Genomic DNA, 27,701 nt, shown 5'->3' on the forward strand with positions numbered 1-27,701 from the left:
GGATTTGGATACAAAAAGATTTCCCAAGTTTTAGACATCCCAAGGAGCACTGTGCAAGCAATCATATTGAAATGGAAGGAGTATCAGACCACTGCAAATCTACCAAGACCCGGCCGTCCCTCTAAACTTTCATCTCGAACAAGGAGAAGACTGATCAGAGATGCAGCCAAGAGGCCCATGATCACTCTGGATGAACTACAGAGATCTACAGCTGAGGTGGGAGAGTCTATCCATAGGACAACAATCAGTCGTACACTGCACCAATCTGGCCTTTATGGAAGAGTGGCAAGAAGAAAGCCATTTCTCAAAGATATCGTCTCATTTAAAGTTTGCCACTAGCCACCTGGAAGACACACCAAACATGTGGAAGAAGGTGCTCTGGTCAGATGAAACCAAAATCGAACTGTTTGGCCACAATGCAAAACGATATGTTTGGCGTAAAAGCAACACAGCTCATCACCCTGAACACACCATCCCCACTGTCAAACATGGTGGTGGGAGCATCATGGTTTGGGCCTGCTTTTTGTCAGCCGGGACAGGGAAGATGGTCAAAATTGATGGGAAGATGGATGGGGCCAAATACAGGACCATTCTGGAAGAAAACCTGTTGGAGTCTGCAAGAGACCTGAGACTGGGACAGAGATTTATCTACCAACCAGACAATGATCCAAAACATAAAGCCAAATCTACAATGGAATGGTTCACAAATAAACATATCCAGGTGTTGGAATGGCCAAGTCAAAGTCTAGACCTGAATCCAATTGAGAATCTGTGGAAAGAGCTGAAGACTGCTATTCACGAACGCTCTCCATCCAACCTCACTGTGCTCGAGCTGTTTTGTAAGGAAGAATGGGCAAGAATTTCAGTCTCTCGATGTGCAAAACTGATAGAGACAAACCCCAAGCGACTTGCAGCTGTAATTGCAGCAAAGGGTGGCGCTACAAAGTATTAACGCAAGGGTGCCGAATAATATTGTCCCACTTTTCAGTTTTTTATTTGGTAAAAAAGTTTGACACATCCAATAAATTTCATTCCACTTCATGATTGTGTCCCACTTGTTGTTGATTCTTCACAAAAAATTAGAATTTTATATATTTTTGTTTGAAGCCTGAAATGTGGCAAGAGGTTGACCAATTCAAGGGGACCGAGTATTTTCGCAAGGCACTGTAACTACTAAACCCAAAGAAATAGAAACACCTAACTGAAAAAGTAAACAAACACAAAACCGAAACAAAATCCAAAATGGCAGATGCTGACAAAAGGGAAGAGATGAAGGATTTTGTATTTGGAGATGGTTAAATGAGCATGTGACATAAGACTTAAAAGTGTGGTGCTTGTGCAAAGAGGATCACTGTCGGCATCAGTAACTCATGTTCAAAGCAAACACAAAAAATAAACATTCATTTTCAAACATTCTGAAAGTTGATAATTGCAATTTTAGAGATAATGTCAATTATTTTGCACAAGCAACTGCCAAAATAGTACCTCTGTCTTCTCCTACTCCATTCTCTCTACTTTGTCCTCATTTCATTTTCTCCTCCTGTGTGTTTACCCCTGTCTATTTTCCTCACCCTCACACAAATGTGACGCCCCAAAATGCACAAACACTGACGCTATCTTGAGGCTGATGGCTGTCACCTTTGTGTACTCAGCCTCTTTCAGGAGCCAGCAACGCAAACACCCTCATGAATATTCAGGGACGATTTGTGATTGAAAGAATGAGACAGAGGGAGCAAAAGACGGGAGGGAAAAAAGGGAGGTGGTGATAGGGAAATTGAAGAGATACAGTGGAGAGAAAGTAAAGGAGGACTGCTGCAGGCAAAACAGATAGAACAGGGTGGATTACGAGAACAAAAAGAAACCCAGTGACAGTTTGGGTTAAACAGACAAAAGAGAGTAGTGTTTGTTTATGGTGCATGTTCCTGATCAATTTACCATGGTCTGCTTATAACTGCATGGCTTTCCCAATTTGAAAAAGAGTATCAAAGAATGAGAAAGTAATAAAGAAAATACCTGTGGTATAAGAATGAGACATTTGTGTTTAACAGTTCAAGTAAAAAATCATGATATACCTACATTTTGCTTTAAAACACTTTAAAACAGAAGAAGTGATGCTTGAAGGAAAAAGAAAATCACATTGGAGCCAACATTTTTTAAGTTCTTTGATTGTTTAGTAAGAGTTTCACCCATTATTTGTCAGGTTTGGATATAAAAATAAAAATGGTTAGAGTTTGGAGAACAAATGCTTTGTAAAATACAATTTTGCATGTTTGCTCATAGAAAATTTAATTTACCATGCTTGATAATTGGGCTGAAAATTATGAAACAGCCAATCATATTCCAACTCTTACTTTAAACTGCTATTGTTTCAAACATGTTCCATATACACTATCGGTCAAACATTTTAGATACACTTATTCACTTCATGGGTCTCTTTATTTTCATGACTAGTTATATAGTAGATTCTCACCAAAGGCAAGAAAACTGTGAATGAACACACATGGAATTATGCAGTAAACAAAAGTATGAAATAACTGTAAACATTTTTATATTTTAGATTCTTGTAAATAGCCACCCTTTGTCAGACTACTGCTTTGCTCTCTTGGCATTCTCTCCATAGCTTCATGAGGTGGTCACCTGAGATGGTTTTCCAAAGAGTCTTGAAAGAACTTCCCAGAGAAACATCGAGGGACAGCGAAGGGTTAATATTTCAGTCATTACTGCAAAGGGTGGCTACTTTAAGGAATCTAAAATATGAAACATATTTAAAGTTATTTTACAATTTTTCGTTTGCTACATAATTCCATATGTGTTCATTCACAGTTTTGATGCCTTCAGTGAGAATCTACGTACAATGTAAATAGTCATTAACAAAACAGAAAACCAATAAATGGGCAGGCGTTCTAAAACTTTTGACCAGTAGTGCATGTTCCAAGGCCACAATTTCATAACTGAATTTCTAATCTTCCATTTAACCAAATATGCATTTCTTGTAGATATGCTATATAATTTAAAGATTTATGATGTCTACTCTGGTTTTCTTCTCAAAGTTGTAATTATGCCAATGTCAATGTCATATGTAATAGTTATTAATAGCATATTCAAAGACCAAAAACTAAGACTTTACAATTTTGTCAATTAGTGAAATAACATTATTTATGAAAGAAATGTTATATATTTGAAAAGGAGTGATTTAAATATATTTTAGGCTGAGTCTAACTTAAATGTTAAGAATGACTACTCTATTAGGTTTTGGTACACACAAAAAAGCTTGATTTAATCTAGATCTAGGAACATCTGCGAGAAAGTGGGTGAGTTATTCTTGAATTTGAACATGCTTCTTCTGATTGAAAGTTATATTAACATTTTGGATTGCCCCAGCCAGAGTCTGGGTTGAAACTGATAGTGAATCTGTGGATTGAGTTTAAGATTAGTGTGATGGAAAGGAGGCATTTGCACCTCAAAGATTTGGAGCTCATTGCAAAAGATGAAGGACCAAAAAATACCAGGGGAAAGATGCAAAAGGCCTGTCAGCAATTATAAGAAGAATTTCATCACTTTAATGTCAATAAAGGTTTTTCTATTGATCTCTCTGAAGTGTATAGATCATTTTCAATATGACCTTGTTTATTACAATGTAAACACAGCGAAGTTTCAATAATTTTGGGTTTCTAATCACTTCTTGCACTTTCATCCTATTAACAACAGAAAGCTGAAAAATGCATTTAAGAGAACCCAATCACATTTAATGTCAGAATCAAGAATTAAAGTAAAGAAGACACTGAATACATGAAAGTAAATACCACCAGTATTTAAAATTGTAAGAGCAAAACTGTTTAACAAGCATAGAATGGTATCATGTGTATGGGGAAAGTAACTGTAGTCCAATAAGATGTTTGTTTATTGTGTATTACACTCCATTTGTTATTACATTGTGTAGATTATAGTAATATTTTGTGACTATTTAAACCAAACACTGAGCTACTCAAATAAGTTTTTTTGCAGACTCTGACTGCATATGTTCTTTCCCAGTTTGAAAGTGACAGCAATAGTTGTTTCTACATTCTGCATGAATGATAAAGCAACAAGTGGTAATTGTATTATAATATGGGAGCTGCAGGAACACACTGAGATTCAAAGACCTTTATATGTACCAGTACATACAGCTTGAGAGCAATTTAATGGATAAGGTGATTATTTAGAGTGCCTCTTCTAAAAAGCCTGAAACAGAGACTGGACACAGTAGTAATCCTGTTCCAAGGGATATCAAAGATTACCTTTCAGGAATATGATAGGTAGAAGAAAAAAAGGGCGCAAAGACATACCTTGGAAAAAGAGAATGATGTGATGAATGTATTATATTTAAGTACAGTTGCTTTTGTGCGGTATGGGGACAGACATATTTTTGTATTTAAATAACTCAATGTACTCTTAGATACTCTTAGAGACACAAAACGAAGGCCTACTTTACCAGTCAATCTATTTGCATAAATAATTCCTTTAGAAAGATTAAGATTTATAACAACGAGATGTATCCTCACAACATGACTGCAGAGCAAAAAATCTCTCCACAGAAATTAATAATATGCATTTAACATTTTATGTACAACACAAAGTGTTAAATGCATATAATTATGTATGAAAGCAAATAACTAAACACAGTTCACCTTATTTTATCCACCTGTCTTATCTTCACTTAAAGTCAGCATTTAGAAATGTTAGAGATCTCAAAACAACCTTTTTTGTCATCAAATAATTGTCAACTTTGTGTAATTTAGAATTGGGTAACTTTTATGAGTTTTATTGTGTTGGTCTGGAACTGGCATTCAAGTGGTATATCACATTAAAAATAAGAGTGTTTGATTTAATTTAGATCAAAAATATTTAACCATTCAATTAAATGGGTTTTTAAAAATAAGTACAAAGTGAGTTAAAGACATACAGTGACTTGCAACTGTATTCATCCCCCTTTGCAATTTGTCATGTTTTGTTGCCTCACAACCTGGAATTAAAGAAAAGGTGTGTTTATACAGACAGATCGTGTGACACTTAGATTGCACACAGGTGGACTTCATTTCACTAGTTATGTGACATTTAAAGGTAATTGGTTGCACCAGAACCTTTTAGGGAATTCATAACAAGGGTGGTGGATACATGTGCTACAGCCGATTTGCAGTTTTCTTTATTCTTTTTTTCATATATTCTCATTTCACTTCACCAACTTACTGTTTTGTGCAGATCCATCACATAAAAGACGATTAATAAAAGATTTAAATTACAGGTTAAAAGTGACAAAATAGGTAAAAAGTCTCCCATTAATAAGTACAGTTTCACCTTGTCTGTATATTTCATACACATATTTATATTTATCCACCCATCATCTTCATAATTAGCCAACTAAACAACGATGGCACAATTAAAGACCTGTGTAATGAAGGAGATATTAATCACATTGACCTGCAATATGTCTAAATGTCTGCTTGTGAAAAAATGCTTTGGAGCCCAACTAATCATAATTTTAAACTTTCAAACTTTAGAAAACACTGTTATACATGTATTTAATTTCATAATTTAAACACTTGAAAGTTCAGTGAGCCTTAAGAAACATTTGAAATATTTTGTATGTGTCTATGTTTCTTCCTGGATATGCATTGTTTTTCAGACATTTTTCTTTCTTGCTTTCAGTTTTTGATTAATAAAATGTGAGAAATGAACTTGATGTTAGATTTAAATAATTTTAGAATCTGGTAGAGGTCAGACAATTTAAAACCTGAGTAATTTGTGGTGTACTTTCATTTTACATTGTACAAGAGTAAAACCTGTCAAAATAAACACACACTATACAGCAGATTGCAAATACAGTACAAGGTTAGGATTGTATATTGTATTGTATTGTATTATTGTGTTCTTGTAATGTTTCACTCTGTTTCCATGTCTGCTGACTTGTCAGTCAGTATTCAGCCCACCTGTGCCTTCTTGTTGCTCTGCTGCCTCTCACCTGTGTTCTGCTCTATTTAAACTCCCTCCAGTCACATACACAATGCCACTGGATACTTACTGGATAAAAGTCAAAGTTAGCAAAGAAAAAAATCCAACTTCAAGAATAATACTGCTAAAAATACTCAAGGTTCCAGACAAACGGATTTGGATGGACAGGGAATGAATGGGTTAAAATATATGGCTTTGGTGAAAATCTCTCAGTATAATCCAATCAGTGCTATTCCTCCATGTCTATATCCTAAGATAAAAAAGGACATGAGGGTCTTTGAAATGAAAAAAGATTGGAAACTGTATGAAGTAGGGGTAAAAATCAGTCAATACCTAAGAAACTATTTTTACAGTAACCCTAAAATATGGTTCCTAAGGAGACAAAGGGGTGTGTAGGAAGAGGGAAATACATAACTGAGTTTCAAATATGCATATTTAAACACCTGTCAGATCAACTATCTGTTATCAGAGCAGAGATGATGGCAGTAACAATAAGCTAAGACCAGACAGGGTGTAAGGTTATAATAGATTTGGATTTTTTATTTTAGCTTAGTTTTATTTTGTTGTAACTTTTTTGTCTAATTCAGTTCCTTTTAAATTATTTTTAGGCTCTAGCTTAAAAGTAATGGTTAAGTAACACCGGTAATTAATTTTTAGATGCAGTATTCAAAAAGGTCAGAGTATTGTATTTATGGAATTATGTTCATATGTATTGTTAAATAAAGACTAAATACATAAAAAAATGGAACTGCACGGTGGTGTAGTTGGTATTCTATTTCCGACTGGGGGTCTTTCTGCATGGAGCTTGCATGTTCTCCCCGTGCATGCATGGGTTCTCTCCGGATGCTCCGGCTTCCTTCCACAGTCCAAAAACATGACTGTTAGGTTAATTGGTATCTCTAAATTGCCCTTAGCTGTGAATGAGTGTGTGCATGGTTGTTTGTCCTGTGTGTGTCTGTGTTGCACTGCGATGGACTGGCGACCTGTGCAGGGTGTACCCGTAGACTGCTGGAGACAGGCACCAGCTTCCCCGTGACCCACTATGGAAGAAGCAGTAGAAAATGACTGACTGACATCAAAGAATGTATCCAATTACTGTTAAACAACCAACTGTCCACAAAATCTAACTGTCCACAAGACAGCAACATTGAGTACAAAATATGTGTAATAATGCAGCTGCTGAAAATAGTCCATAGAGTAAGGACAAACATGAATATAACATTGACTAATATAATACTGTGCAATGTAATGTAAACCTAATCTCAATCACAGTGTTGTGTGGACATCCCAGTCTCATTAAACATATTTGCCAACGCATCCTCCATCTTGCGGTGTTCCTGTTTATTAACTGGCCAGCAGCTTGGTTAAAAGCACTCCATTATTTCCTTACCAGTGCTACCTGGCTACGATGTGGCTTCTCTTTCGAGCTACTTAGAGAAGCTAGCTTGTCAATTCTTGCAATTACCCCTCTTGTACACACTTGTCAAATGGACTTTGAGATTTGTGGGGCTTTTCCCCTTGAGATGTATTCTGCATATTTTATCACCCACAAGACACCTGCTTTTATCTCTCTCACAGTCATACTTGAAGAAATCCCATATAGGACTCTGGTACATTTACCATTTCTTTCCTGTTGACATGTTGTGGGCTAGTGTGATGCGCGAAAATGCAATTTATAAATTGCTATAAGATAAAGTGCTACATATCTACAAGACTATGGGGTGTCATACAGTGCTGACAGGTGACTTAAATTCCTCGTGAAAAAAAAAATCCATTTCACATCAGTTCAAACGGCTTAAATATAAATTGGTGAATACAGGAAAATGAAGGTTATTATGGTATATCTATAATTTCAGTGAGATTTAGTTAGTTAAATAAGAACACAATACAGTTCCATTTGCAGTAGCTATCATTTTCCCCTGTACAGTCTTCTCAATGTATTTATTTTTTTTTGTTTGTTTTATTCATTTTACAGAACTATAGCAACCTTAATACAGTGGTGGTGTGCCCAGATTCAAAATCAGTCATACAGAGTGTACAGACAACAGGAAACAATAGAAAGGACTTACTAGCAGAATTTCATAAAAATTTAGTTAGGTTGTATGGGTAGTATAGATTTACAGTTTTGTTGGGTACCAGCGCATGAAGAGGGAAGAGGCAATGAAGCAGCAGACCCACTAACTAAAAGGGCTCTATGGGTGCAATAACAATCACAATGCCCTTTGGGAAAGAAGACAGTAAATCAATAATCAAAAGAAAAGAAATGGAAACATAGTGAAAAAGGTGAAATGAAGATAAGGAAACCGTTTATACCAAATACACAAAGAACTATGGAGAGAGAAGCAGAATAGAAGAAGTGATAATGATGAGACTGGGTGTAGGTCATACTTGTCTAAAAAACTTGCTGTATGTATTTGGGAGAAAAAACAATAATAAATTTGAGAGATGTGGAGAAAAAGAAAATGTGTAACATTTACTATCTTTTCTAAAGTATTAGTCTGTCTACTTTTACATGTACATGAACTTTGATGACATCCTAATCCTTCAATCTATAAAGTCCAATTTGTTGATGGACCCACTGTTGCCAGCATTAGCAACTTTAACTTTTCTCTAAACATCTTCCGCAAGGTTTAGGAGTGTGTTCATAGTTAGAGGAGACCCTAACCTTAACCAGAATTAACTCATGAGTCATTACGTCTTCTCCTGTTTAGTTACTCCTGAATGTTTGGGTGACCAGTCTGCAGCTTCCAACAGGTCCAGATTTTTTAAAAATCTTTTAAATTGGGTTCTGCGCTTGATTGAGTTATCAGGTCCCCTGAACCAGACTTTACACTTCTTGTTAGAAAAAACAAACCCAAAGAACTTGTGTCAGCAATGTTGGATTCACACAAGTTTGTTTATTATTATTTCTACACCACCGCCATTTTGGGGAAACCAAACTCTTACTACACTTCCCAGCATGTATTGCAGCTCTGATGTCACTGGCCGAGGTTTTATATACCTGACCAAAGCTATTGGGCTTTGCTTTATCCAGTTGATGTCACCACGCAAAAGAGGCATTTCTGGAAAATCAGAAGCTCGCAGGCGAGTTTGACCCATTCTCCTTCTCTGACCAATTCCATGAAGAGCTTGACAAAGCTGAAAATCCTGCTGGGATCAAGAGACCAAAGGATTTACCTTCTGATTGGACACCTGCTTGTAGCCGCTACTCAGATGCAGTTAAATTTTCCTCCTTGTTTTGTTCCAGTCGACTGCCAACAGTTCATAATATTTACCCCTTTGCCGAAGGAGAAGTTGAATGTTTTGAGTTGTTCATGGATGCATGACTACTACTACCCCCCCCCCCCCCCCCCCCCCCCCCCCCCCTTTCTCCATACTTGTCCCAGGAGGAGAGCTGAAATCAAGTGACTTTGTTATTTTTCTTTGTTACTTTGTAGGGCTGGGCAGGGTAAAGTAGAAAGTACTGGGGTGGTCTAGGATTACCACTAGGTTAATCCAATCTGTTAACTTGTATGTTGCATACAATGTTTTATTGAGCGATGCTGAGCAATGCTTGAGTGCTGTTTCAATGTGTTTGAACTGTGAGTGTGCCTGCGCAAAGATTATGAATGTCCTTGTGTTCTCTGTGCTTTTGACTGGCTGATCCTAAATCAGCCAGGAGCTTAAATCTGGGCTACTGAAGTTTCATTCAAAGTAGGCTGAGGCTGCGATTTGAGCCTCATGCTGATTTCAGTTTATGTCCATTGTCTTCCAGTTTCATGGCCTTTGTGTTTTTCCACTCGTTCTCACATCGAGTTTTATGACCGTTGTGGTGGACTGTGTTGACAACCCGCTCTTAGCTGCTACTAGCTAAATAGCTATGCTATCCTGTGCTGTGCCGCCTACGTGGATAAACTCTCTGCTGTTATTATTCCATATTCCAAATCAATTCAAAGCGCTGATTTATTCCCACTTCCGTCCATAAACCGCTGATTTTATCTTAATCTATAGTCAGTGCAAATTCTTCTTTTTGATTATTTATCACCCCTTTTGTAGAATGGTGCATGCTTTAGTCAGATGAAAAGTTTGTTGGACTTGAATAGTTGATTGTAAGGGGGAACTATTTGTTTAATACATTTTCCCAGATAAAGAGACATCGTTTGTGTTTATTTTGTGTAAGAGTGATTTTTTTGTCAACTAAGGTTAGTGCTCGTTTAACCAATTTTGCCAAAACGGTTGATAATAGACTGACATTTAGCGTGGGTTTGGTTAATAATGATCAATTATTAATAACAATTCATTCATTGTCATTATTAAGTGCTGTTGGCCCAAAAAACAACCCCAGAGTGTATCTCTAATATCCATTTGTAACAAATTATTTTGGTTAGAACTTCTTAATTATGAATTGTGTTTTTTAATTTACATTTTGATAAATATTTATAAACAAATAATCTTAAATTCTTACAGCAATAACAGTATATGACCTACCAAACATGAGCAAAGGTGGCCCTGAAGAACGTGTGCTCAGTCTAATGTGCTTTACTCGGCTAACATATGACTGTAGATAATCTTGAAACAATATTGTGAAATTGGTTATTACATGTCATGCTCACATCTGTTATTTGTATGGTGGTATAGGTTGGATTGTCATTGAGATTATGAAGACTTCCAAGTAAGTGAATTTAGAACTTGGCATTATAATTAAAGGATTAAATAGATTGTCATTGAAACTTTATAATTGCATAGAGCTAGTTCTTAAATTCAGCCAAAGTGAAACAAGTCTGTAGATGATAGTTTTCAGAAATTGGAGACCATCCTTCTCTGGTACTCATATAGATATGTTGGTTGCATTTCTGGAGAATGATGACTGCATGTTGGATGCACAAAGGGCCTCGACTAAATTCAGGTAATCCATCTGATCAGTCAGGCCAATCAAAGTCCAGAAATCAAACATTTTTTATAAGTCATAAACTGTTTAAATGGTGTTGTATTTAAAAACAAATGGAGACCTAATTTTGAATGGTTGACAGTTTTACTAAACCCTGAGATAAAAAAGCAATTAACCTATCACTAAGTAAGGGGAACGTTTTTGGTAGCATGGCTATTGTTAGATGAATGGTCACATTGCTGAAATTAAAACGTTCAATCAAAGATTGTCACACAAATGTAGCTCAATAGGAAGAAAACTCAGCAGAATAATGTATTCAGTACTCCAGGTCTCATGAATATATAAAGTTTTGGCATTTTTTCTGCAAAAATGATCTTCGTCCACTTCGCAGAGACATGTATTATTATTTGAAACTACATGCCTCGGTTGTAAGTAATAAAGAACTGATTCCCTGTCTAATAGAGAAAATGTTCGCTGCTTCTACTCGTCTATCCTTTGCTTTGAGCTGTAAGGGTGAAATAGGGGAATGTTTTTTGTTTCTTGTCTCCTTCCTATCAGTTTTTCTCATTCATATAGTAAGTCGTTCAAATATTGTTCCTCATTCTTGCTTTTTCTTCCTTTCCTTTTAAACTATCGTCTGTCTTGCTGGCTCATCCTCTCTTCGTGTCCCTCCATCACCTTAGCAGTTTATCATAATCACATCACCTCAGTGTAATGGAGCACACTTAAGGCTTATTATGTCTCACAAGCATAAGTATACACATGCACAAACTCACGCACACAAATGAAATCCACTTAAGCCTTCTTACATGTCTGACTGTGCATCTGAAACAGAAGATTATCCATCAGGTTGTATGCACGGGCAGAGGGCAAGAATTAAAGGTAAGAAACACAAACATGCAACATCTTAACTGACTATAAAGTAGGATAAATACTTAAAATCCCTTACAAATAACATTTGCACTTGTATTTTAATAAACCAATATGGAGGCAAGTGTATGAGATAACTTATCAGATAAAAAATATGTTTTCCACCAGCTTTAAGGAGAATTATTAAAAACTCAGTGCCAGACAAAATGTTTTTAAACCAACAATTAAGTGCACAGATTTAAATTTAATTAAGATTTTTTAAATATAGTCATATTCAAAAATCAGAATATGTGATCCAATGAGGATTGTTTGTCAGAGTATTTTTTTTTAAATAACAACCTTCAAGCATTTATAAAACATACATTTCAAAAAGCCCAAATTTCTAATGAACAAAGTATTGGTCTGATGTAATATTCAAATCTTAAATGTTACATTTTCATTAGCTGTAAGCAGAAAATCCTCAATATTACCAGAAATAAAGGCTTGAAAACATCAGTTAATGTGCAGTTAATCTCTATAATGTGTGTCACTTAATGAGCTCAGTTACTGAAATAAAGGAGCTTTTCAATAATATTCTAATTTGTTGAATGGGTCTGTACATACAGGCTTGAATATTTACGTATAAATAGCCCCCAACGCAATTTGGATAAATATCATGTCTATTACCAAGTTGTATGGAAACCACACACTTTTGTAGCTGTCAGTAAGACCCTTCCATTATGCTGGCTGGATATTTGACCATTCTTGTAGGGAGAAATGGTAGAGCATGGTTAAATGGGTTGGTTGGCTGAGTCAGACCACGCTGTTAAGTCCATAATGAGACAAAGACAGAGAATGATTTAAGGAGGGAAGGTAGGGTTTTAAAACATAATAACACTCCACCAACTGTAAAGCATGGTTGTGGCAGCATCGTGCTGTGGGGCTGTTTGGCTGTCAGGGGTACTGGTGCATTGCACAAGGCAATTGCAGTAGTCAAGGAAGATTATCTACAAACTGATCAAGTGTTCAAACAGATCCCAAACGACCCCAAATACACCTCAAAACTGTTTTTTAAAAAAAGGAAAAAGGCTCACATTTAGCTTTTAGAAAGGTCCTGACCTCAGCTTATAGATAATTATTGGACATTGCTTAAAAGCATAGTCAATGGCCAACCAAATTAAAAGAGTTCTACTGTTAAAAAGAGTGGTCATACACCCAGACAGAATAATCCCAGAACTTTGATGAAAGCAATACAAATATCTGTGGTTAATCTGCAACTTGCTGAGAGACGTATAACAAACTGTTTGAAAAATGTATATAAGTTATCATTGTTTAATCTAAATCATGTTTATGTTTGAAGTTCTACCATAGTTAAAATTATTCTTATGATTGTTTTTTAGTGTGAAAAAGGGTTTGTGCTAAGGAATGCGGTCTGGAGTGGATCACTCCCTGGACATGACAAGCTTATACCATATATGGGAATGACTACTCTGTTAAGTTGAAATCTTTGTAAGAATTGGCAGAACAAATTCCCGCTTTTTGCTTATAGGAATGTGAGTTGTAAATAAAAGGCTGGTGCAAGGATTCTCCTTTTGTGAGAAGGAAGTCGCTGTTCTGGCAGAGGACTGTCTCACCCTTGCAAGTCAAACGTACTTGGTTCACCTTGTGTCTTATTTTACACTTGTCTGTGTTTATCAGCTTTATAATTCTAACATATCTTGGTCCTTCGAGCCGGATTGCTAGAAATCTGCTGCCCAGGGCCCTGCGGTGTGTGTGTGGGGTTTCAGTGTGCGCAGCCTCCAGAACGTCTGGAGAAAGAAAATCCTACACAGTGAATTCTGTGTTGGTAACTGCCGAATCGACCGAGGGGCACCGGGAAGGTGGATCAACCCGTTCCGACACACAGTGTGAACGAAGACCGAACCAACTAAGTATATAGAAAGAAATACGCAAGCCGGTAAGCTTGGCGTTAGCGCTAGATTAGTAGTGTGTTGGTGCATGTGTGTGTCTGCAGAATCATACGGCACTCTCAGTGAGACAACCCGAAACCTTGCCGGTGTTAACATAAAGTTGTTGACAGCTGAGATGTGTCGTGGGGAATTCTGATTTGGATATTAGGTGCCATCAAATCTCAGTCTAAAACTCCTGCAATCTCCGAGAGTAGAAGTCAATGTGGAAAACCGGATCAAAACTAGGTTGGGGTCCTGTTGAGGATTCTGTTTTGATTTGATGGTACAAGATATGTATAATAAATAAACCCATTATATTAAAAAAAGAGCAGAGTCTGAATAATAATAATAAACTAGAGTAAATAGGATAAAAGTATATATAATAAAGCCAAAGAATCAAATAAATAGCGCTAATATAAATTAATAGAAAACAATAATTTTTATTAGATAATAAAACAACAGCTCTTAAATTTGGAAACTGCGTCCGCAAGCAGCCCCCGTTAGAAGGAGATGCAAAGTTTATGCACTCAAAAGATCCAGAAACAGTAAAAAACCTCGCCAAATGGTAGAGAGATTATAATTTCCTGCTTGGTTCCTGCTTGTACCCATTTGGTACAGAGACTAAAACAGAAAGTCAAACTTTAAAAAAAAAAGCGAGGAGGTTTATATAGCAGAAGCCAGAGAAGAAGATAACAACGCTTGTGTACTAAGGAGGAGGGGCAAGCAGCCACAAACCCAGGGCGCTGCTGCAGCTGCAACTGCCCTGAACCTTTAGCACCAGTTGAACAGATAATCCACGATTTGCGGTGTTGTGGGAAATGTTAGGAGAGTTTAGACAAAGAGCAGATTATAACATTATTAACCAGACTAAACAGAAAATAGGGGAGCCAATCATTGAGTATAGAACGAGAATGGAAGAAGTGTTTAAAAGGAATAATGGACTGCAACATGATAGTGCTGATGACAGTCCCTATCAACAGCAGTTCAAAAATGCCCTCCAGACAAATGCTTTACCTAAGATTGTAACTGGGTCACAAAACATAATATTGATCTACCCACCTGCTCAGTTAGCAGTTGGCAGAACTGGGCAATGCATGTTTAAAAGATGGTCAATGGAAAGAAAAAACAACCCCCTACTGATACCTTCTATGCTGAAGATGACATATTTTATGAAGGACCAGTAATTCAATTCAATTCAATTCAGTTTTATTTATATAGCGCCAATTCACAACCCATGTTGTCTCAAGGCACTTCACAACAGTCAGGTACATACCCCAGTCAACCATGACTAGATGAAGAAATGATAGACATTGCAGCAGCATACATGGATAAGCTGAGATCCTCTCCAAGTGCAACGGTATAAGTCAGTCTACATGAGATACTAACAACTTCACCTACTGGTATAATATAAACATCTGAGTGAATACGTGAAACAAACTGACTATTATAATAATGAACGTTTTTCAACAGGTGATGCTCATCCAGGAGGAAGACAGGGGGATGCAGTGTTCTAGGAAATGCAGCTCATTTATTAACAAAAACATTTTCTCCGATAGGTGGAAGCTGAAGAAATAACATCACATTGTGTGGATGTTTTGCTGACTAATCATAGGTTGGATCTATGAAACATTATGTGCACAGACCAAATGACCAAACGACCCCAGACTAATAGACCAAGGTTCTGACTGACTTATGAACCTCACTGACCTGACAATGATAACCTGACACTTCTCCAGAATGGACGGACCTAACAGATAACACCTTCAAGGTGGACCCCACTAAGACCACCTTATTGATCTTTGATGGGAAAAAAAAGAATTGAATCATTCAAAACAGACCTAGTGGAAACAAAAGGGGTTATAAGAAAACAATGTGCATTTAAAAAATATAAAAAGAAAATTATATTGGATTTTTTGCAAATTAAATTGCTCTGATAGAGAAGTAAGTAAGTAAGTAAAATTTTTTTGCATAGCACATTTCAGCAGCAGAGCGATTCAAAGCGCTTTACACACAAAATACTAAAAACCATTAAGCGGATATTCATGACAGTGATGGGGGAAAAGTTGTCAGTGTGTGATTGTGTGTGAATGGGAATAACTGATTTTGTTATAGAGCGTCTTTGAGGGACCTTAAAAGAGCTAATAAAGGTCTGATGTTCTAATGATCATTGCCAAATTTCTATCTCAATAAGGTTTCCAGAATTTTTCCAAAATCATATAAAGATAACAAAGGTTCTACCTGTATTGAAATACTGATAAACATAAGAAAGTTCATTGACCTGTCTTCAATTTTTCACAATTATTTTACAAACAGAGCAATCAAACTTTTATGTGGCCAATGTCTGTCCATTTTGTCTGTCTGTTTTTGTGAAAATAATGTTTGTTTCATGTTACAGGGGTTGGACAATGAAACTGAAAAACCTGCCATTTTAGTGTGGGAGGTTTCATGGCTAAATTGGACCAGCCTGGTAGCCAGTCTTCATTGATTGCACATTGCACCAGTAAGAGCAGAGTGTGAAGGTTCAATTAGCAGGGTAAGAGCACAGTTTTGCTCAAAATCTTGAAATATTGCACACAACATTATGGGTGACATACCAGAGTTCAAAAGAGGACAAATTGTTGGTGCACCTCTTGCTGGCGCATCAGTGACCAAGACAGCAAGTCTTTGTGATGTATCAAGAGCCACGGTATCCAGGGTAATGTCAGCATACCACCAAGAAGGACGAACCACATCCAACAGGATTAACTGTGGACGCAAGAGGAAGCTGTCTGAAAGGGATGTTCGGGTGTTAACCCGGATTGTATCCAAAAAACATAAAACCACGGCTGCCCAAATCACGGCAGAATTAAATGTGCACCTCGACTCTCCTGTTTCCACCAGAACTGTCTGTCAGGAGCTCCACAGGGTCAATATACACAGCCGGGCTGCTATAGCCAAACCTTTGGTCACATATGCCAATGCCAAACGTCGGTTTCAATGGTGCAAGGAGTGCAAATCTTGGGCTGTGGACAATGTGAAACATGTATTGTTTTCTGATGAGTCCACTTTTACTGTTTTCCCCACATCTGGGAGAGTTACAGCGTGGAGAAGCCCCAAAGAAGCGTACCACCCAGACTGTTGCATGCCCAGAGTGAAGCATGGGGGTGGATCAGTGATGGTTTGGGTTGCCATATCATGGCATTCCCTTGACCCAATACTTGTGACAGATGACTACCTCTTGAAGCTCATCAACAGAATGCCAAGAGTGTGCGGAGTAGTATTCAAAGCAAAAGGTGGGTACTTTGAAGACCCTAGAATATAAGACATATTTTCAGTTGTTTCACACTTTTTTGTTCAGTATATAATTCCACATGTGTTAATTCATAGTTTTGATGCCTTCAGAGTGAAGCTACAATATTCATAGTCATGAAAATAAAGAAACCTCTTTGAATGAGAAGGTAGATAGATAGATAGATAGATAGATAGATAGATAGATAGATAGAGAGATAGATAGATAGATAGATAGATAGATAGATAGATAGATAGATAGATAGATAGATAGATAGATAGATAGATAGATAGATAGATAGATAGATAGATAGATAGATAGATAGATAGATAGATAGATAGATAGATAGATAGATAGATAGATAGATAGATAGATAGATAGATAGATAGATAGATAGATAGATAGATAGATAGATAGATAGATAGATAGATAGATAGATAGATAGATAGATAGATAGATAGATAGATAGATAGATAGATAGATAGATAGATAGATAGATAGATAGATAGATACTTGCAAAGAGTATTTTATACATAGCAAATATGCAAGTGCATGTGCATTGATATATCAAGTGTATAAGAAGATAACGTGTGCTGAATATTACAGTATTAATTTTCCCTCTCTCAGTCAGCAAGTAGTAAAACAAGGTGCAGCACAGTCTAGCCACTTTCTCTTTTCCCACAGGATCCCCAAATGACCCACAGAGTTTTGAACACAAAGAAATTAAAATTGGTGCCCCTTTGACTTAAATTATATATAATTAAATTTTATATTTTTATTAAACATGCAAGAAATTTAGAAAATAAATTTGACTGTAGTTTTAAATGGCTGAATCACATTAATAAAGATGCCTATTCTATCTTGTCTTGAGTCTATTGACACTTCTCATTGGATTGTTTTCAGATTTCCATTTAAAATAATAATTATAGTCAACAACATGTAACCCAATTCTTATTTAATCAGAGAAATGTCGCCGTCACTCTGAGTGATTTTCATTATGGTAACCTGATTTCTCTCTTCCATTAATTACATTTTCTCCACCATCATATCTCTTAGATGAGATATCTTTCATCTGAGAGAGATGAAATGCAAGAACAATGATACAAATGAGACAAAGCTGCCAAATTTGGTTCTAAAGAGTTAGTTTTAGTCAACAAAGTACTTGTGCCAAATATATATGATAGAGGTGCAACAAGTCATGCTATTTGTCATGTTCTCTGCCAGTTGTCTGGTGACTTTCTTGGTCCTTTTAAGTGGACATGGAGGGAGGCAGAAACCTTGTCCCCGTCACACCTTTTATTTCATATAAACCTTGCACAGTGTGTCACAAAAGTATTTAAACCCCCTTGAACTTTTTGTTGTCTGTCCACCTCAACAGACATGTTGCAAGCAAAGCATTAATTGAAGAAGCAGCCAAGAGGTCTGCAGTAATTTTGGAGAAGCTGCAGAGATCCACTACTCAGTTGGGAGAATCTGTAAACAGGAGAACTACAAACTGTACACTGTTTGCAGAATGCCACAAGTCATCTAGGAGACAAAGCAAACATGGTAGAAAATTTGCTGGTCAGATGACACCTAAATGAACTTTTTGGTCAACAATGTACAACACAGTGCATGACGGGAGAACTAACAATTCACATCACCTGTACAGCCACAGCTGTTAAGGAATAATTATGATCAAAGTATAATCAAGAGTTAAAATGGCCCAGTCAAAGTATGGATCTAAAGCCAAATTAGAATCTTTGATACAGATGTTCTGTATTCAGTCTGAATGAGCTTCAGCTCACATTTAGACATACAAAGCCTGTACTCCAAGACTTGCATCTGTAATTGTGGGAAATGGTGGTAAAAGTATTGACTCTCTGGGCAAAATATAAATGACACTTTTAGGTTTTATTTTACAAAACAACTTTGAAAATCATGTGCCATTTTTCGTCCGCCTCATAATTATGCATTATACTGGTCATTTTATTAGTCTATCACAGTTAGTAGTTGTGTGACAAAATGTGGAAAGATTTAAGGGGAATAATTAACAATAGATGATACTAACTATGAAACCACGGTAACCCATTTTTTATTTGATCACACAGCAACGAAACTCCAGTCAAATAAAGAGAGTGGGGAAGACTGACTATTTAATCATGTGCTGTTTATTTTTTTTATTTTACATTTATTCAAGAGGTGTAAAAATGTAAAACATTTGATCAATACTCTAATTCACAACTTTGTTCACTGCCAGTCTCAGGCCTCTTATCCATATTAGCACATTCAGTTAATGCTTAGTGAACACTTTACTGGGCTCAACTTGTTTTTTGATTTCTTTGAGTGTGTATAATCAGTACCCTATTGATTCGTGTTAGCTTTGTCTCAGTTGTTGAGGTGTGACTTCACTTAAGTTAATGAAAATCCACTTTCAGCCTCCCACTTTCAAATCAAGTTCCTGCACCTGTGTTTGTGTTTTGAAATGTTAGATTGTGAATATTAGCGTAAAGAACAACATAAATTTGTATTAATTTGTCTGGATTTTTCTTTGATTTCTCTTGTTTAGGTATGAGGACCAATGAGCAAGAAAACCAACACTTAAGTGAAAAATGTGTTGACCTATGGAACAGAGGAAGTCTTCATTATGTTTTCTATAATAAAAAGCAAATAGCATCCAGCTTTGTTATTATTTGTAACACAAAAGTACATTTTCTTTCATAATGTAGTGATTTTGTAATTGTAAAAAACCATGCAGTTTGCAACATCATTCAATACAACAGTATGTTTTTTTTCAAACCAGCAGTAAAAGTGTTGTGTTAGAAAATCCTAATATAAGACATTTTTGTTATACTAGTTAGAAAATCAGAGCATATCTTTACTGTGCTAGTTGACACCTGGATTTACCAAAACCTTATTACTAGAAAAAAAATATTTGTCGTTTTGATAAAGTGATCACATCATCTCAGCTTTTATTGAACCAGATATGGAAACAAATTATGTCACAAAAATATTGCCAATTTTTTTTATTGCAGAGCACCTAGCTGGACAGGCAAAACTAGCAGAGCTCCAACTTGGTGCAATTTATCTTACAATGTTTTCTGTATGAAATTAAAAAGCATTTGTACCCTTTCAGCTTCTTTTCTGTTTTTGCATTTTTGTCACACTCAATGGTTAAGATCATCAAATGTTAAAGATAATCAGAATATATACAAAATTTTGCTATCCAATGATATGTATACATATTAGTCTGGAAAGGGTTACATAGCCATTGCTAAGGCTTTGGGACACCAGCGAAACACCATCTTGTACCTTCTTCAGGAAGGAGGTACAGGTTTTTCAAGCTCAAAACTGCTCTGATGTGGCTGAATTAAAACAACTCTGCAAAGAAGAGTGTCATAAAGTTCATCTGCAGTTATGTAAAAAAATTATTGAAAGTTATTGCAAATGCTAGATAGCAGTTGGTGCTACCATAGGGTCAGCTTGGTTTTAAGTGCTTGTTTTCCATTATTAATAAAATCCTAATTTTTAAACAACTTTTTGTATTTATTCAGGTTATCTTTGTCTAAAGTTAAAATGTGCTTGATAATCCCAAACAGTGTGACAAACATGCAAAAACAGAAGAAATCTGTAAGCGTCAAATCCTTTTTCACAACACTGGATATGTACTCTGTTAATCAGAAACCTTTAAATTTGCTCCACTGTTTTGCAGCAGCAAAGCCCCAATAACAGAAAGCTAACAAAGGGGTCAGTTATCCTGATTAGAGGAGCCTGATCTTGACATAGCCATGCTATCATTTCCCACTACCTGTTACCAGTTTATTGTATGTGCATGTGAAATGTAAGGCATTTTGGCCTATGTGATGGAGAAAATATATAATATATGTTTTCTGTAAAAAAAAACGTTTGAAGATAGGATTCAATTTCACAATTTTTTTTTTCAACTCTGCACTGCCATTCTTTTTTACTGTAAGTTTTATTTATTACTGAAGATAAAAACTGTCTCTGTCTAAATAGCCATTATTTGATATTAAAACTCACACTCAAACACTGTTTCAATATATTACTATTTCAATTAAGTACCAGTTTATGATCAGTTAGACTAGTCTCCCTACTCACTGACTAAAAATAGTTGGACTGTTACTCTATAAATTCAATCCATTTACCACTTATATTATCTAATTTCTTCTACCAAGCAACAAGATGTCGTTTAACTAATAAGATTTTATACTCTTGGATTAGATGTGGAACTAAACTCAAATTACAGTTTGTGCAACTGGGGTACCATTGTGTTATAACTAGAGGAGGGAGTGTGAGGGTGCATAATTGCATGCAATTGTTTTTATTTTTTTTGGCAATCTGTCCCACATTACATTCCCAAAATATGCAACACATCCCCTGAAAACCGAACATACCGGTATGGAAAATAAAAGTATAAATGTATGCAAATTATATAAATAAATAAAGAGCTGTCTGAGGTTACTGTCCTAAATGTTACCAATATAACTTACTTCATAAATAACATTGCTATGTCTATGGTATGATATATCCACAAGGCCATTTGCTGGATAGAATGAGGAATTTGCACATCTGTCATTTCACAGTCTGAAATCCCTGAAGTCATTGAAATGAGCCAGAAGAGACAGAATGAGATATGGATGCTTACTCTAGATCAGTGGTTGTGAACTTATTGTCTCAGAGAACAAAAGAGCTGTCTAAAGGCATAAGGCCCATAAAAACATTCGGCCCCTGTCAAAACCTCATGTACTCTGGCTTTTTAAAGCACACCTGAGACCCTTTAAGGGTACCGCCCTCCGGTTTCTGTAACCCAGATTCTCTCTAATTTTACACACATTCTTCTCTTTTTTTGTCTCCCCGGTTTTTACTCAGTCCCAGTGGCACTTCTCTTCTGTATTTGATTTCTGTGTCTCTTTTTTTGTTGGATTTGCCATAAATACTTGCAAAGTTGCTGTTTGCGCTGCTGACTTCTAATGATAAAAATACATTTATTTACAAGCACCTTTATAACCCTCAAGGTCACTATACAAATGAAATGAAAACAAACTTACTGAAAACTTCAGCAAACAAAGATAACAACCATCTACTTCAAGAGGTGGCAGTGTTGAGAAATTAAACAGGGCACATATGCAGGAGAGGAGTAGGTTGAGAAAGTGGGAAAGAAACCACAAAGAAACTGAAACAAATTGCCAAAAAATAGAACAAAATTCTAAAGCAAACTTAAGCAAAACAATGTTTTTCAAAAGATTTATGATCCTACCTCAATGTGAACTGTTCTAGTTTTGATTCTGTCTTCATGTAGATGCCAAATGTCACTGTTTTGCCAAGCCGAACCGGACTTGGTGGGACAAGAACCTCCAGGCTTTCATCTAATGGCAATCTTTCTCCCTTAGCAGAAACTAGGCCCGTGATCATCTCTACAGTACCAGCTTTCAGCATGTCCTGAAGACCTCCTTCCTCCAAGGTACTCCACTGTCCTCCCAGACCAATACCCAGGCCTCCAGGAGGTCCGACATTTGAACTCTGAGCTTTCCATGGCTCATTCACAATGGAGGGACACTCTTGGCCAGCCCCTTCAACTGGTATGATTGAGTAGTATACATCCACTGATTGTAGAGACACATCAGGTCTTTTTCTCACTTGTGATGGTGTAAACCAAGCTGGTGGAATCTCCAAACGGACCACACAGATGCCAGATGGTCCAATGAGACGACAGCCTGCTGAAGGTGCTGCTTCAGTGGTGTCACGTACGGCCAAGGCGCGAACACATGGGAGAATGGATGGAGGAAGTGGGTCAGGCTCATCCCAGCGCCGCCCAATCAGATAAAACAGTACCTAAGGAGAAAATGAATGCATGTAGCATCATAATAAGTAGACTAAAAAAACAAAGTTAAATATCAAAATAACAAAATACAAAAAACTATAGATATTGTCTCTCTTCAGTCATTGTTAATAAATAAAGATCATTGGCTAAAATACCAGTGTATCATTTAAAGTTGCACAAATCAATTGGTTAAATTTTGTGTGTTTGAAACTCTACTTAGCAGACTCACGTCACAAACAATATCTTTAGTGTATTCACTGGGTTAAAAAAAACAACAAAAAAACTAATATATAGGTTGAATGGTCTTTCTAGGTCTTGTATTAGCCTCTGGCTTGGATTCAGGACTGAAAGTATATTGGTGTGTTGTTCATGTAGGATGTAGGATGGTACATAGCATGAAAAGACAGACTGAAACCTTGTCTGCAGCCGTTTGGGTGCTGTCCTGGTCTGTCATTGTGGAGAAATAGCTGAGCTCCTGTAACCCTATTTCTGCTCATTATTCCAAGTGAACAAAAATCGTGTCCCTTCCACCAAAGGCAGAGGCAAAGGCAATGTGATTAATTCAACAGAAGTGTTTTACACTGGCTAACAAGCTCAGTTTAGTCCACAGTTTTTTTACAATAGATAAGATAAATGTGAAAAAAAGAAAAAAATTAAAAACAAACCATAGAAAAAAAACAATGTTCATACCTGAATCCATGGTCTCATTGACCCCACTTTAGGGACCACCAATTGACCTTTGACCCTCCAGTTCATCGTCACCTGACTGACTGTGGTCAGCAAATGTGGCTGAGGACCTTGAAGAAGCTCCGTTGGGATCAGCTGCTCAATGCTCAGATTTCCGTAGGTGCAATTGACACTCGGCAGGGACTGTGGAGCAGCAACGCCTGGCTCCAGCTGGTGAAGAAAGAAGGGCTCAGTCCGTGATGACAGGCTACCATTTCGCATGACCTCCTGATTAGCTTCCCGCAAGAAAAAGGCGGAGTCAGCACCATTTAGCTGGCATTGGACTGGGAGATAGGTCGGGAGGGAAGAGGAGAAACGAGGCTGTAAAAAGTCCGGCCCAGTGCCTTGTCCACCCCCTGCTGCTCCTAATGGGCTGTCAGACACTAAGGAAAGGAAATGAGGAAGAAAGAAAGATAAAAAAGAGAAGGAAGAAAAAAGGCAATATTAATTATACCATCATCATACTAAAAGGTATTGGTAAAACCCACAATGATTATGGTTGTTTGGTTTTTCTGTGTTAACCAGAGCAGAACATTATTTATTCAGTTAAAATTGACAGTGCATAAATCCATTCTTAATGACAATTGCAATCAATCCTTAGTTTATTCACACTCCGATATAAACACATGCACACATCTATCAGCTTTTTTCACACAAGCATCTCTTCCCACTGACACAAAGGCCATAATGTATGGTGCGTCTTAACACTTTTGATAAAAACACAAGCTCATAGTTGTGTTTATGAGAAATTGACTAAGCATCACATCTTAAATTAATGCATCACTTTCTTTAACACCATTTTTATGAGAGCCACATATATAAAAATGAGTTTATTTCATTTTATAAACTTAAAGTACAATTTTTTGAAAATACTTCCATCAAAGTACACACACTAGCACTGTATAGTTGCTCCTTGCTACAAAAAAAGAATAGTTTTGATTTGTGAACAGAAAAAAACAACATAATAACTTGTAGTTTTTTGTTTTTTTTCTGTGTATTCTGTCCTGACAGCAACATTATCATGTTGTAGCAATATACATATTCATCATGTTACAACAACAACAAAAACATTTAAGTCCAACATTATTCATACCTCTGGCATATTTAGCTTGTAAGTAATCTTAACTTGACCACCATGTTTGTTCTTTTCTGACTGGAAGTAATACTTAAAAATGAATAAGCCAGAGTTCTGCCTCGATTGTTATAGAATCTGGGGAAAGAGCTAAAGATTAGGCAAGGAGGTCTCCCAACCTTAAAGACTTTGATTACATCACCACAGATAAATCATCAAAACACTAGTGCAAACATGCAAAACGTTGGTCAGAAATATAAATAAAAACAAAACAAACCATCTGTTCTCATCCTCCATCAACCAGATCCAACACCAGTTTGGGTCTGGTAGCCCTGCAATGTCGAGGCAGATAATCTGTAAACTCCCCACTGTAATTTTGTCTTGCTGCTACTTCTGTCTGCTTGCTCTCTACTGCTTTTAAGCCCCTCCACCACCCTGGGATACATCCATCCGCTTCAAGGTCTCCTAATTCAATGGCATGCTAGGAAACGTATTTGAATCACTCTCTCACATGCTGAGCAACATGGACATGAAGAGATGAGCTCAGAGCCTAGATACCAAATCAAACTTATTTTATGACCTGTAATAAACATATGCATATTTAAACATTTACATGAGTTATCTGATTGGCCTATAAAAACAAGTAAATCCTGTAGTTCTATTGTTACCCAATGCTACAGAATAGTTTGGTGTAAGAAACAGAATAAAAGGTGCAGTGAGCTTTATTACTGTCCTCTACAACTTTAATAGCCTGCCATTATGTAACATGGGAGTTGGTTTATGGCTAACCATTATAATGATACAAAACCTAAGGCAAAGACTAGGTTATGTGTTCGTACTGCAGCACTTTGATGTACCTATACCTGTATCAGTGTCAGCTGTGAGATCCCCAAACTACTAGTTGGGTAACTGGCTTTATGCAGTTGCATCAAACAGTGGTGATTGAGACCATTCTGTTAGTACATAAGGTGAAAAAAGAACTTGAAGCACTCCGGGTTAATAGAGAAAACCAGCCATCTTATTTAAAGTACTACAAAACAGTAAGAAATGCTACAGACAATATCAGGTTATTTATTCTTTTGTAAGAACACCAACAGGGTGTGGGCAGGTATATAGCCCTGAGTAAAAACATCAAGCGTTTACACTACCTTGGTATCGACACAAACATTTTAATCAAAAATATAACATTATTTAATTGCTTTTATTTAAATTGTACTGTATGTATTAAAGCGGAATCTTTAGAAAACACAAACCAACCTTTTAAAACTCATGTCACCTCATTTTTTTCAGACAATACATAGCAAATTGTATTGAAATCAATGTGTCTATGTCTGCCATTAATGAAATCTCAGTGTAATGTAAAAAGATATTAAATTATCACATTAAATTAAATAGTAGATATATTATCCTTTTTAACTCAAACTATAGTGTCACAAAGAAAATTCACATGTAGAGTGAGGAGTTTGTGTGCTAAAGTGCATGACTCTATTTTTCGTGTCCTTGGGAAGCCGAGTGTGAAAATATAATGAGGGTGGGACAGGGTAGCGCTGTCTCATTCTACACAAAAAAACAAGAGCAGTGAAATAAACAGACACCTCTTTCGAAAAATGAGTAAGCAGGTTGGGTTGGTTATGGTGCATGGGCACATATGGATAATTTTAAAGTTGGAGAGACAAGCAGAGGGATCAGCAGAAAACAAGCAACAGAATAAAGGAAAGAAGACAGAGCCAGAGGAAAAAGGAAACAACAAAGATGAGAGAAAGAGAAAAGGATGGTAAAAGGTCTGCAAAAATTTGCACAAAGATTTCGGTTTGGATGACTGGTGCTGGTTTTGGTATTTCTATGTTCCACACGATGGCTGCACATGACTTACAAAGAATGGCACTCTAGTCCACAGCTTTTTAATAGATACATTTAGAGCACTGTATGAATAAAACTTTTGAGTGTGAGTTACGATGACTGCTGACAAGAGCAAAGAAAAATAGGCACAGGAAGCTGAAGAAAAAGCTTCAGTTAGACAATGTTACCACCAAGTGTTCTCAAAATGTAATAAAATAATCACATTTGAGTTTAACTATATTTTGAAAACTTTTTAGTTTTAGTTAATTGAAAAAAAATCTAGCTATGAAGAAGCAATAATTCTTGGGCCTCCTTGCCTAATCTTTAGGCAAGGAGGCTTTTCAACCTTCTAAGACTTTGATTACGTAGTTCGTAGTTAGAGGAGAAAACCATAATTGCAACATCTGCTTTAATTCATCCCAAAGGTGTTCAAGAAGTTTAAGGTCAGGATTCTGTGCAGGCCGGTCAAGTTTTTCCATACAAGACATTTAAACACATACAGCCATGTTAGTGATTGTAACACCAGATTTCATTAATTTAGTTGTGTGACTCAATAATTTTGGCAATACAGTGTATATATAAACTATAAACTGGACTGAAGTCAAAATGATGCTCTGACTCTGGAGTCAGAGCAGACTCTACCTACTAAGGATAGTGAGATCTTTTAGAGTCCATGGGGAGCTCCTGAAAACTTTTTGTGACTATGTGGTGGCATTAGCCATCTTCTATGGTGTCGTCTGTTGGAGTAGCAGCTTATCTACAGCTGCGAGGAAGCAGTCAGCTAAGCTCATCAGGAAGGCCTTCCTGTCCTAGATTGCCACCTTGACCCAGTGCAAGTGGTGGGAGACAGAAAAACTCTAGCATAAATAACATCACTGCTACACAATGTCGCCCACCCCATGCATGAAGCTATTGCAGAACAGGAGAGCCCTTCAGTGACAGACTGCTGTGTCTTACTTGCATAAAGGGGCATTATCACAAGTCCTTCCTCCCAAAAGCTGTAACTATCACTGCCACCAACAAGCTCAAACTCATACATTGTTTCCTTCCCTGCTGTTATTTGGGCTGTTTTTCCATTTCCTAATAGCAAATAAATATACATGCACATCTTGTACATTTCTTAAGTTATCCTACTCAGTTGGACATTTATTTGAATCTGAGTATAGTATTTTTAATAAATGTACACTATTTGTTCTTATGCTGTATATTTGCCCTTTCTGTACAGTCTCCCATTGTAATTTTTTGTTTTTATATTTTTACCTTTGTGTCACTCTGCTGCTGGTACTGAGAGACATTAAATGATGTTTCTATTCTATGTGAAA

General features: G+C 36.7%; 1 protein-coding gene across 1 annotated transcript in view; it reads right to left on the minus strand.

The window, feature by feature from the left end:
* Nucleotides 1-27,701, minus strand: part of si:dkey-215k6.1 (transmembrane protein 132D) — a 431,446-nt gene that overhangs the window by 271,154 nt on the left and 132,591 nt on the right. The window contains exons 2-3 of the mRNA XM_047381596.1: nt 23,433-23,851; nt 22,179-22,753 (exon numbers count right to left, since the gene is read on the minus strand). Coding sequence (XP_047237552.1) covers nt 22,179-22,753; nt 23,433-23,851 — 994 coding nt within the window. The remainder of the gene's footprint in view (nt 1-22,178; nt 22,754-23,432; nt 23,852-27,701) is intronic.

This window comes from Girardinichthys multiradiatus, chromosome 12 (genome assembly GCF_021462225.1).
Source record: "Girardinichthys multiradiatus isolate DD_20200921_A chromosome 12, DD_fGirMul_XY1, whole genome shotgun sequence".
NCBI lineage: Eukaryota > Metazoa > Chordata > Actinopteri > Cyprinodontiformes > Goodeidae > Girardinichthys > Girardinichthys multiradiatus.